General features: G+C 42.9%; 1 protein-coding gene across 1 annotated transcript in view; it reads left to right on the forward strand.

The window, feature by feature from the left end:
* The window catches only part of LOC138287577 (sodium- and chloride-dependent GABA transporter 2-like), a 731527-nt gene that overhangs the window by 655218 nt on the left and 64213 nt on the right, over positions 1-12096 (forward strand). Inside the window, exon 9 of the mRNA XM_069228135.1 lies at positions 5993-6105. Within this exon, the coding sequence (XP_069084236.1) occupies positions 5993-6105 (113 nt within the window). The remainder of the gene's footprint in view (positions 1-5992; positions 6106-12096) is intronic.

Genomic DNA, 12096 nt, shown 5'->3' on the forward strand with positions numbered 1-12096 from the left:
TATGAAAGGAGATACAGGAAGGAAGAATGGTGGGGACTTTTAATGACTGGCCATTGCCGGACTTGATTTAGTGGTACCCAAAAAAATACAAGGGACAATTTTGGCTCATCCAACATTTGCCTTGGCCGGAAGGGAACTCGGTCAATTATTTAATTGCAGAGGAGGTCGCTTTAGTTTCTTATTCAATTCAATTCCGCTTTATTTTGGTAAAAACATACTATAAAAGCACATGTACAAAAACAATTTCTTATTCCTCAGTAGATGTGGTAATGGCACCATCTGACGAGGCTGGGAGGTGTCCTTGCATGGCAAAAAGCAACATAATATCTGCCTTTCGGCTGGTGCCTGTACATCTGGTGGACTTTAAGTTACTGGGCCTAGAGTTCGACGGATACTGGTACATGGACAAGGCATTGCCCATGGGGTGCTCCAATTCTTGCCCATTGTTCAAGTGCTTCAGCTCTTTATTACAGTGGTCATTTACATGGCACACAGGACACAACACATTGACGTATTACCTTGATAATTTATTTTTTGTGGGTCAACCCGGTTCTGCGGTCTGCCAGTAGCAGTTGATAAGTTTTCATGAGGTCATGTGTGATTTAGGGGTACCTTTGGCCCTGGAAAAAACATGGACCATGGGGCCAAGCACAGTCTTGTCATTTCTGGGTGTTGAATTACATTCAGTCTCAACGGAAGCAACTTACCACTGGATAAAGAGGTTACTATACAAATGCTTTTAAACAACATGTTGCCTAAACCCAAGGTGACAGTACAAGATGTGAAATTACTGCTGGGTCATTTGAACTTCAAGTGCAGAGTAGTCAGAGCAGGCAGGACCTTTGGCAGGTGGCTCGGCGTGTCTCTGGGGGGCCTTCCACAACTGCATCACCTGCTATGTTTAGCGGCTGGTACCAGGGAAGACTTGCGATTGTGAAACAGGTTTTTGGAGGAATTCAATGAAATTCCATTGGTTTCCCCTTGTACTATGACAGGGATATGCAGATTTATTCTGATGCAGCTGGTGTTGCGGTTTTGGGTTGTACTGGCAAGGTAGATAGTGTGCTGAAGAGTGGCCTGATATATGGGATCGAGGGGACAGAAGCAGCTAATTCCTGGATTTCTTCCTGTTTGTAGTGGCTCTGAGGTTTTGGGGCAGGAATTGACCCTCAGGAAGATATTGTTTTGGATTGACAATATGGTGGCAGTCCATATCGTTAATAGACATTTGGCAAAGGATACACAGGTCCTTTAGCTCTTGAGGGTGACTGTGATATGTTGCTAGAAATATGATGTTTTGTTTAGAGCTAGACTTGTTCAGGGGGTAGATAATCACATTGCAGATGATTTGTCTCATTCACAGGGGGTGAAGTTGCATCAGCTGGCCATGGAGGTGGACAGGACACCCATGCCAGCAGGCATGTGGAGCAGAGGTGACATAGGATGCTTCAGCTGGTGGTAGGGTCACTCACGGAATCCATCAGGCGGACTTATACACAATCTCGAGAGGAATTCTAACACGGTGGGGCACGACAGAGGCCGGCAGGCTAAAGCAGATAGGAAAATGTGGTACAGTTCATGCTGCATATGATTGATCGAGGTTTGTCTAGAGTAACTATTATAGGGAAGTTGGCAGGGATAGCATTTATGGGGAAACGTTATTGGGGATATGTGCCATCGGCAGGGGAGCTGGACCACAGGATGCTTGAAATTTTGGCCAGGAAACGGGGTGCTATAGGAGTGGAGAGAATACCGCTGACAAGGCAATTGTTTGGTCAACTAAAAGGGATTTTACCACTCATGCTTCGGTGATGTGGAAGCTACACTTTTTGCTACACTGACGTCATGGATGTTTAGTGGGGCCTTTAGAGTATCGGAATTGTTGGGAAATAAGAGAGGAGGTGGGTTGAGCTGGGAAGGCGTTTTGAGCAAGGAGGGGAGGGTGGAGCTGCACTTGCGCACGTCCAAGACTGACCAGCAGTTGAAGGGGAAGAAGGTCATACTACACTGAAATTCCCAGTACAGGAATTATGCCAAGTCAGATGTGAAAGGAAGTTGCAAGCAAGGATGGGAAGGACATTGACAGGATTTTCTGACGTGTCAGAGGTTTACAGGTGACCCCTTTTCAGCTATTAGACATTTTACGCAAGGCTCTGTAGTGACTAGGGAAAACCCCGGGGGAATATGGCACACATTCATTCAAAATCGGGGTGGCCACAGAGACAGCTAGATGAGGTTGGAGCAGGGATATGATCATGAGGTTGGTAGGTGGTCCTCTAACTGTAATAGCAATATGTTTGCTCTGAGGGTGAAAATTGTTGAATGTCAGGAGGTTTTTTATTGGCTTACATTTGTTGTTCTTCCATGTACCATTGCGGGGCCAGAAACTGCCGGACTGTCCATTTGGATTGTAGGACATTTGGTCATAAAATGGGCAGCAAAGCACGCATTGAGCAGGGACTAACTTGGGCGTCGAAAAAGCTTGTTTAAGGTCACAGGGCATAGGAAAGGTGGGAGGAAATGGCAAGAATCGCTGCATTGTTTGAATCATTTGTAAAAGGGGCACAGTTGCCAGGTCATTTTGGTTATTCACCTGGGAGAAAATGACTTAGGGCCTCATTCTGACCCTGGCGGTCTATGACCGCCAGGGTGGAGGCCGGGGATAGCACCGCCAACAGGCTGGCGGTGCTACATGGGCAATTCTGACCGCGGCGGTAAAGCCGCGGTCAGAAAAGGGCAACCGGCGGTTTCCCGCCGGTTTACCCCTGCCCAAAGGAATCCTCCATGGCGGCGCTGCTTGCAGCGCCGCCATGGGGATTCCGACCCCCTTCCCGCCAGCCTTGTTCTGGCGGTTTCGGCAGCCAGAACCTGGCTGGCGGGAACAGGTGTCGTGGGGCCCCTGCAGTGCCCATGCCAACGGCATGGGCACTGCAGGGGCCCCCTAACAGGGCCCCACCAAGATTTTCAGTGTCTGCCACGCAGACACTGAAAATCGCGACGGGTGCAACTGCACCCGTCGCACCCCTTCCACTCCGCCGGCTCCATTCGGAGCCGGCATCCTCATGGAAGGGGGTTTCCCGCTGAGCTGGCGGGCGGTCGCCCGCCAGCCCAGCGGGAAACTCAGAATTACCGCGGCGGTCTTTTGACCGCGCAGCGGTATTCTGCCGGCGGAACTTTGGCGGGCGGCCTCCGCCGCCCGCCAAAGTCAGAATGAGGGCCTTAGTGTCTGCAAAGGGTTGATGTTACTGAGGGAGATGAAGAGGGATCTAAGAAGATCAGGCAGTGTTTGGTGGGTTGCTATGTCCTATGGACAGAATTTGTGCCAAGTAGGGAGTGGAGGGGGGTGCAGAAGCCATCTGCAATTGATAAAGCCAGACGAAAAATTAGGGAGATTTTTTTTTTCTGCAGGTGAGGAATGATTGGGCATGGTGGACACACAGATTTGCACTATAATGCTGTGAAATTATTTTGGGAGGACAGGGTCCATTTGTCTTGCTTTGGAATGGAGCTGTTGCAATTGAGGGAAGGTCTGGCCCAGATTCCTAACATTCACTAGAAGCTGCTTTTTTCTTAGGGGTGTGTGGTCAGAAAAGTTGAGGTATTCCCTTTTCTGAGAGGTGGTTGGCCAATACATTGACCTGGTTATAGGTTAACATTATGTTTGTTGCCATAGGTGATATCAGGAGAAATAGGGGATGTCAGATAAGTTACACCTGGATAAACAAAGAAATTAAAAGTTACGCTGTTGGGAATTTAAATAGTTAAATGTTAATAGAGGTAGTTTAAGTGAGAAAGGAGTTAAAGTTCAACAGTTCAAGACCATTGATGAGTTAGGCATTTCCAGGATAAGTATGTGAAGAGGGGCAGGAATATTACGTAGGTGATTTGTTGTACAGTGAGCTGTAGTTTTGTAAAGGCAAATGCCTAGAATGTCACACAAAAAGAGAGTATGTAGTCTATTCTGCCCCTTTCTCCCAAAAAACTTTTCTGTGACTCCTTAATGGTAATTACACATCACATGTTCACAAGCTTAAAGCCAAAATGCTGCTGGTTCAAAAATGTGTTTGCTTGTAGTAGTTTAGAAATCTCACTTGTACTGTGACCAGACCCACACTTAATGACTCTGTGCCAGTTAACTTGAAATAAATTACAAGATCAAGGATAGAGAATAGGTTCAGAGGAGGGCAGGTGGGCTAAACTCAGTATATGGTAGAATGTTGTACGTCTTGGTCCTGCCGATGTAGTTACTCTTCCTGAGACACATGGGCACGCACAGGGCGTGCACACATGTATGCACACATGTATGTATGTATAATTTACTTTCATCCTAACCTGTGACTCCACATCTTACAGTTTTAAAGTTTGCGAACAATTATATATTTGTATGTAATACAAAAACATGTATTGACAAACGATATTAGTATGATTATAGCAATATCTATGGTTTTTGCAAATAATTAAAATCTTACACACTCCCATATTGGAACAGATTCTCAAAGTCTTCTTTGTGTATTAGCTGTGGCTTACAGTTAGAAACTCTTGAGTAAATCATGAGTACCCAAAGAGTTGGTCACAGTCACTCACCGGATTGTCTTTGTGAATCTAGCATTGAAACCAAAGGAAAGACATAATTTAAAAAATGGCTATTTATTTCATGGAAGTAACCCAGTGCATAATACATAGGCAGTATCAGTCTACATGCTGCAATATCATTGTGCTCTTTTTGCACCAATAGGCAAGTGCCGTGAGGCACTCTTTGAACAAAATTACCACAATGTAATATAACCATTAGGTTCATTTCCTCCAGATGTAACTCCATATACCATTAATCAGACATTCTATTATGGTGGTGCCAACAACACCAAAGCACAAAATTGGATCTGTGTGTCACTAATAGTTTTTCTAATGCATGCCTATACCTGTGCTTTTACTTTTTTAACATACCATAATAAGGTTTATTTACTTAATTATAATAGGACTGTATATAGTTACAGGTTACTGTGCTAGACCTATTTGGACCTTTATTGCTGTCAGATTTGATTTTCAGACAATCTGTATTTCAACAGTGGATCCTACTCCAGGTTTGTCCTCAACATATTTGTGTGTCCAGCTACAGGCTGTGGGAGGTTAAACATCCAACCTTCCATTTTTTTTTTTTGCTGTCTTTTTGTTGCTGTCTGGCACCACCATAGGTATAGCAAAAATTAAAAAATTTACCCCCACACCATGGGAGAAAACTCCCATGGTGTAGGTTTGTTAGTTTCATATTTTTCAAAAACAAAATCCTTCTTTAGGAGATTATTTTTGAGAAAAGTAAAGCTATGTAAAAGTTTGACAGACAGCTGTCCTATTTGACAGAATTGCCTGTTAAGTTTTTACATATGAAAGGAACAGCTGTGATGACAGTTCCTGCCAATGATGAGAGATGTCACAGGGCAAGCGGACATCCCTAGATTTGGGGAATGAGATGTCCCTGAGGGTTACAGAGTTATTTACTCTGTCTCTCTGACAGATATTAGTCCACATTCCAAACTCTAAATCAGGCTTTTTGGGCCCGATTCACAAAGGTAAAATTAAGACATTTGGTCTAAACTTAGGCCAAAAGTCTCAGGTTACAACTTTGGGAATTCATAAAGGGCATTTACGGTACTATCTTCACGTCCACACTCAGGCGTGCCCTTAAAGCTTGAGGATGGCATATTCTGACACAAACGTGAAGGATATCTCATCTGCCCTATTATAAGTGCCATAGGATATAATGCACTTGTAGTATGGTGGACCGGACATCCGTCCTGTTTGTGATGGAGTATTCCACCCACCAGACTCTAAACCAGGCTGCATGAGTGATTTGCATTTGCAGGCTGGACAGGGTGTCATATGTGCGTTACTTATGGTCGTCTGAACAATGAGAGAATCATCAATTTAATCATCATTTTGTACAGGCTATTTGCTAAAGTGCCCTCCTCCTGGTTAATCCTATTTTCCATTGCAGGTCCTGGCCTGGCATTCATTGCTTATCCACGAGCTGTCTCTATGATGCCTTTCTCACCACTTTGGGCCTGTCTCTTTTTTCTGATGATTATTCTCCTAGGATTGGACAGCCAGGTGAGTTCTTTCCACCAATGAAATAAAAAGTGAAGATTTTATCTCCACATCTAGACACATGCACATCAGCTCTAGACACAACATTTATCTTAAAAATTATGAGCTGCAATTAGGATGATAGAATTCCTGAAGCACCTCCAGCCTCACAGCACGGTTTTAGATTTTTCAATATGGTAATAAAATCATGATTTCAGTACTCCCACTCTAAAAGTGATTCCATCACCACTGCAGACAAGAATACCTAAACAAAATACTCATGGGACACTAACAAAGATAAGATGGTTTGCTGTGTCTCTAATGACAAGCCACTTTGCTCTCATTGAATTGTTGGCAGTCTAGCCAGAAATAGGGCCTGTGGAGAAGTTTGACCAGGCAGAGCCTAGGCCACGTTTCGGTTTAGTGTGCTTATTGTCATGACACACAGAGGTGAATGCTGCAGTATCAAACACAATTATTGCATACTTTAACATTTTGAGATCGAACCTGCTGGAGAACTGGGAGTCTAGGGACTCTATATAGGTTCTCCTACAGCGAGTGTTAGCTGTTTGGCGTGAGCCTGTGTCATCACCACACACATCACACAACTCAAAACAATTACATTTTATGCTTGTGGACCACTTAAAAAGTAGTACACAGTCCACATATATACATAGGGATTCATTTGTTGTTTTTTAAATTATATTCTTAAGAAGGCCCCACTCTACTTTTTCTTTAGGCCCTTAAACTACGTCCGTTGACTCCTCTGCCATCATCCATCCTCGATCAATGGTGTAAAAAGAATTAAACATGTCTGCATTCGGGTCATGTATATTGATGAATATACACACGATTCACACTCATGTGCACATATGTTAACCATCTTGGAATGGTTACCATGATGGCTGCCATGGACGCACATGGACATGTGCCATGGACACATCATAATCCATGCACGACCTTGCGTGTGCATGTAACACAACCATGGATTATGATGTACTGACGGCCATTATGGCTTTTTTTAATTTACTTTATCCTTACAACGTACAGACAGTCATATTGAAATGGTAAACGTTAAACACAAATGCTCAGTGTCAATGAAAAGAAGCATTGTTAAAGCCGATATTTCAACCCTCAGCTGCAGCACCCTCAAAATAATGATGCTGGAGTTCAGGTGGTGCATGAGCAACAAAGATGTCTTTAAATGATGTTTTTTATTCTGTCACGTTTGCTGTGCGTTCAAAGGTAGGTAAATTGCTGATTATTTTTTATCCTGAAGATTGGTGTTTACTTTTCTTTCTCTGATTGCAAAGTAAGGGGTTTTTGGAAAGTGAATTTTTGTGACAGTCTTGCTGAGGTACAGGAAGTGTAAAAGGTAACGCTTAGGATTCCTTTATTTCCAACACACAACAAAATCTAAATATCTGTAAATTAACTGTTTAAATGTTTCAAAATATGTCAGCAGTTAGGAAAGCACAAATGAAGCACATTTTAGTTATAAAGTGTGGTGGAAACAAAGATGTTAAAACATTTTAAACTGAACCTGAGGACATTCTGCCAGGAAGAAAGACTGCTATGCTGCTAAAGGGACTGTCACCCTGCTGGAACCCTGGTGGACTTTGCTTGACTCCTGCGTTGCTGTGCCTGCACTGCTGCCCTCCCTGCCTGGGAGTAAGAGGGACTGGACCTGCATCTCTAAATCCCCAGAACCAAAGTGACTCCAAGGGTGTGCTGGCTTGCCTCCTGTTCTGAAGTCTCAGGAACATGAAAGACTTCACTCACCTCTCCTACAGCTTCTGGACTTTGCAAATGTGAGTCCTGCTCTGCCATGTGGTGGCAAACTAGTCCTGGGTTGTTGGAAGTGGGTTCTGCAACTGTAATCTACAGAAATCCATGCATTGACGTCACTGCGCTCATTGGAACCACAGCATCTCTCCTCAATGCTGACGCATTGCTGCTGAGGACAAAGACATTACAGAACCAAGTGCGCAGCTCGGAACTGGTGCATTGCACTCCACCTTGAAGCATTGTCTTCACATCGTCGGCTGCACAAGTCAACGATGATGCATCGCCTTTATTGCAAAGGATTTGACACCGCACCTCGAGGACATCACATCAGTGGATGTGTGGCTCAAGGACGATGCATCCCCGACTACACAGATCGGAACCAACGCATCGCCTCCACATTGATCCCCCGCCCCTCACATTGGATCTTCAACAACGAACCCTCTATACAAGGTACTGTTTCAGTAGGAAATGGTTGGTCCCTGTAGCCAGCCCGCACTCCATTGCAGTTGGTGTGAACTTTGAACTCAGTCTAGTGCGACCAGATGGCTCCGGTTTGTGCCTAAAGCTTTTAAGCAATACATTTCTTTAAAAATTCATATCTCAAATTCTACTTATTGGATTTTTGTCATTATGGTCCTCTTTTAGACATAAGAATATAATCTGATTTTCTAACTTGGTGTGGAGTCTTTTGGTGGTGTTTTCACTGTGTTGCTGTTTTATGTGTTGCACAAATACTTTACGTGTTGCCTCTTAAATTAATCCTGACTGCTCTGTGCCAAGCTACCAGAGGGTGAGCACAGGTTAACTTTTACTGTGTATCTTACCTACTCTGACTAGGATTATGGTTCCTGCTTGGACAGGGAGCATACCTCTGTCATCCGGAAATCTGAGGCCATATTTACAAGAGGCTTGCACTGCATCACTTTTTTTGATGCACCTATGGCGCAGGCTGAAGGCCCATATAAACAAGGCCATGCAAAGCCACTTTGCCTTACTTTTCTTGGTCTTGTAGATATGGAGTAAGGCAGTGCAGCACAAGTCTTGTTTGTTTATTTACATTGACTGTGTGCTTGATGTTCTTGTTGCAAATTTGCGAACATGGACACAATAAAGTTTCACTTTTCCAAGCCCTTTCGCTAGCGCACTGTTCTGCATGCATTCACAACAGTTTGCTGTTGTATATGTAGCTACCATTTTCTGCCATCCCCAGTTCACATTACCATAGAGAGGACAGAATCAATATTCATGTACTGGGATGGGGTGTAGATGCCAAGGCAACATGACGTTTCAGAGGACTGGGCTCTGATTTGTTGAGGGTATCATTTGTTTTGCTTGCACCATTATGATGTTGCAGAAACTGATGATTTCCTGCACAAAAGCGTATATAATTGCAGATTTGGGAGGTGAACTAGAAGACTTTTCAATACTATTAGGGATGCTGCCTGTTTTCTTAATGATTTTGCAGCTCAAATGGGAATTAGACATTTTCTGATTTTGCATTTTATTCTGTATGTTATCTGTATTGACTTCATGCACTTGAATTTACAATTTCTGTATCACACCTTTTGAATTTCTGTATTAAATCTTTACATGTTTTATTTCTGCTCTAGAACTCAAGTATTGAGTCTGTTATTACTTAATTGAGATTATTTTGACATGCTGTAAGGGTGGTATCTTGGGGACTCTTTCCATTCTGAAAATGAGTTTTAACACTGCCTCCGTTTTCATCCACCCGTGTATGTGGAAGTAATCTTTGAGGTAAGATTTTGGGATGCCTATTTCAAGGATTCCCTGCACACACTCAGTAAATGGGTTGCATTATGCATGCCCTTCTTCTACAATGTGTACAGGAGTGTCTGGATGTGACAGTAGTGCTCCCTCCTATAGGCAGTGATAAATTGAGGCAGACTTTACGAAGTATGATCAAATCTCAAAGGCAAACACCTGTGTTTTGCAATAGTGCTGATGTGATGATTGAGTAGGAATCATAGGCAATTATGGAGTGGGAGGAGAACAAATTCCTTGAAAGTAGTTCTAAGTGATTTTGCATTTCATCACAATAGGAACCATAGCTTTCATGCAGTGAATTGTGGTTAATCGGAAACAGCTGTTTGTTTGAAGTAGACCCTAAGCTGTGGCAGCATTTCACTACAGCAAAAACTGTGGAATTTCATGGAGTGGGGTCAAGCTCCAGGTGAAGCAGCTGTTTGTTGCTGTTTCATTTTTTTAATTAAGCACAGCCTTTGAAACCAAGTTTAGACAAGTTGAGACTTCATATCAATTGAGGAGCATTGGGTGACAAGCAATAAACAATAGTGTTTTACCATGTTCAGATGTACCCACTCTAGGCAGATGGTAATGTTGATTGACAATGACACCAGTTTGCTTCATCTCACTCCTGCTCTCATTGACACTCTTAATATCATTTTCTGTCCCTGCATCATTCACAGGCTGATTGCAAGCGTACAAATGTAATACCATATTTTAATGACAGGCTAGTACTTATCACTGGCATCTGTCACTCCGTATAGCAAAGAACTATCCTCTGCTTGAAAAACTCCTCTTTCAAGCATCTAGAAATGGACTTAGTGGAACTGATAAACTTTTAAAAAACGTGGAAAGTTGACAGCCATCAGACTTTGCAACTTTGCGCAGCCTTACAAGAGAGTTACTGAAATGATAACACCAGGAGAAACATAAAGCATCCCTATTTCATTATTTTTATTTTTAGATACCTGAATGAGGGGCTCCTAAAGCAGAGGATGGATCGGTGCTGTACTTAGTGCCAGATGCAAGAGATGAGGTCCAGAGTGTCAATAGAAGATGGCAACATATATATAAATAAATTGCAATCAGCCTGCAAACGATACAGGGGCAGAAAATAAGAGTGTCCATGAGAGTAGGAGTGAAATGCATCAGACTGCCAACATTGTCAATCAAAACTCATTACCACTTGCCTAAAATGTGTACATAGGAACATGGTGAAACATTATTGTTTTTTGCAAGTGCTAACCTTGATCAGCAAACACAATACCCCTTGATTGATAAGACGTCTGAATGTGTCTCGGCTTGCTTTGAATGCTTGTACGTATTTCACAAATAGAACCTGCAACTGTATGTGGAGCTCTGCCCCACTCCATGAAAGCCCACAGTTGCCTTCTGTGGTGAATGCTACCATTGCATAGGACCTACTTAAAAAACACAACAGCTGTTTCTGCTCAAGAGTAACCCACTACACGGATTCCATGGTTCCTGTTGTAATGAAATGTTATCATCACTTAAAACTACTTTCAAGATAATTTGTCCTACCTGGACCTTACTCTCATTCCATAATTGCCCATGATTCTTCTTGTGAGGAAGTGAAATGATACAGCCACATGATCACTATTCCAAAATACAAGAGTTTGCCCTTGAGATTTGCTCATATTCCTTATAATTCCTCTCAATTTCCCACTGCCTTGGGGTCATCAATATAGGGGACACACTACTGTCACATGAAGACACTCCCGTACACAGTATAGAAAAAGGGCAAATGTAATGTGACCCATTCACATGGTATCATGATCCCTCTGCATATAATGTGATAATGGCATTGGGAGGTATTTGCAAAGCAGTGCAGAAAATGTGCATGGTTGTAACTATTCAGTTATTTATGGATCATTTTGCTGTTTCTGAGTTGTGGGTGGTTTTCATTTTGCAGAAATGGAGTGACAGGAGATGAAGCAGAATGCCCAATGTCTATTTTCAGTCAGAAAGATTGCTGCTAGTCCCGCTCTTGGGGTGTAAGTGGGGGGAGGGGACTCCTAAGCAGACTACTTTGGTGGGCTGGAGGATGTGTGGCAGGAGAAACCGAGAGTAGCAGTGATAGCTAAGGAGACATGGCTTCGTTGGTAACATTACACTCTACCTGTTTGCCTCAGATTCCCTACATGTTAACCAATCAGTTTCTTCCTGAAGAATGCATTTATGTGTTCACGTAAAAACATTCTCATATGGGAAGCCTCCATGTTGGAAATGACTACTTGTTGCCTGGTATTCCCCCAGATTTTCCCCTTTATAACTGAATATGTTTTTGTGATAAAGTACTCATGTTTTCCCTTTTAAATATGATAAAATTGGCATATCCCTAATTGGAACATATAATGTACCTGTAAAGCCCTAGTATATGGCACATCATGTACCCAGGACATGTAAATTAAATACTACCAGTGGACTGCAGCACTCATT

This window comes from Pleurodeles waltl, chromosome 4_1, assembly GCF_031143425.1.
Source record: "Pleurodeles waltl isolate 20211129_DDA chromosome 4_1, aPleWal1.hap1.20221129, whole genome shotgun sequence".
NCBI lineage: Eukaryota > Metazoa > Chordata > Amphibia > Caudata > Salamandridae > Pleurodeles > Pleurodeles waltl.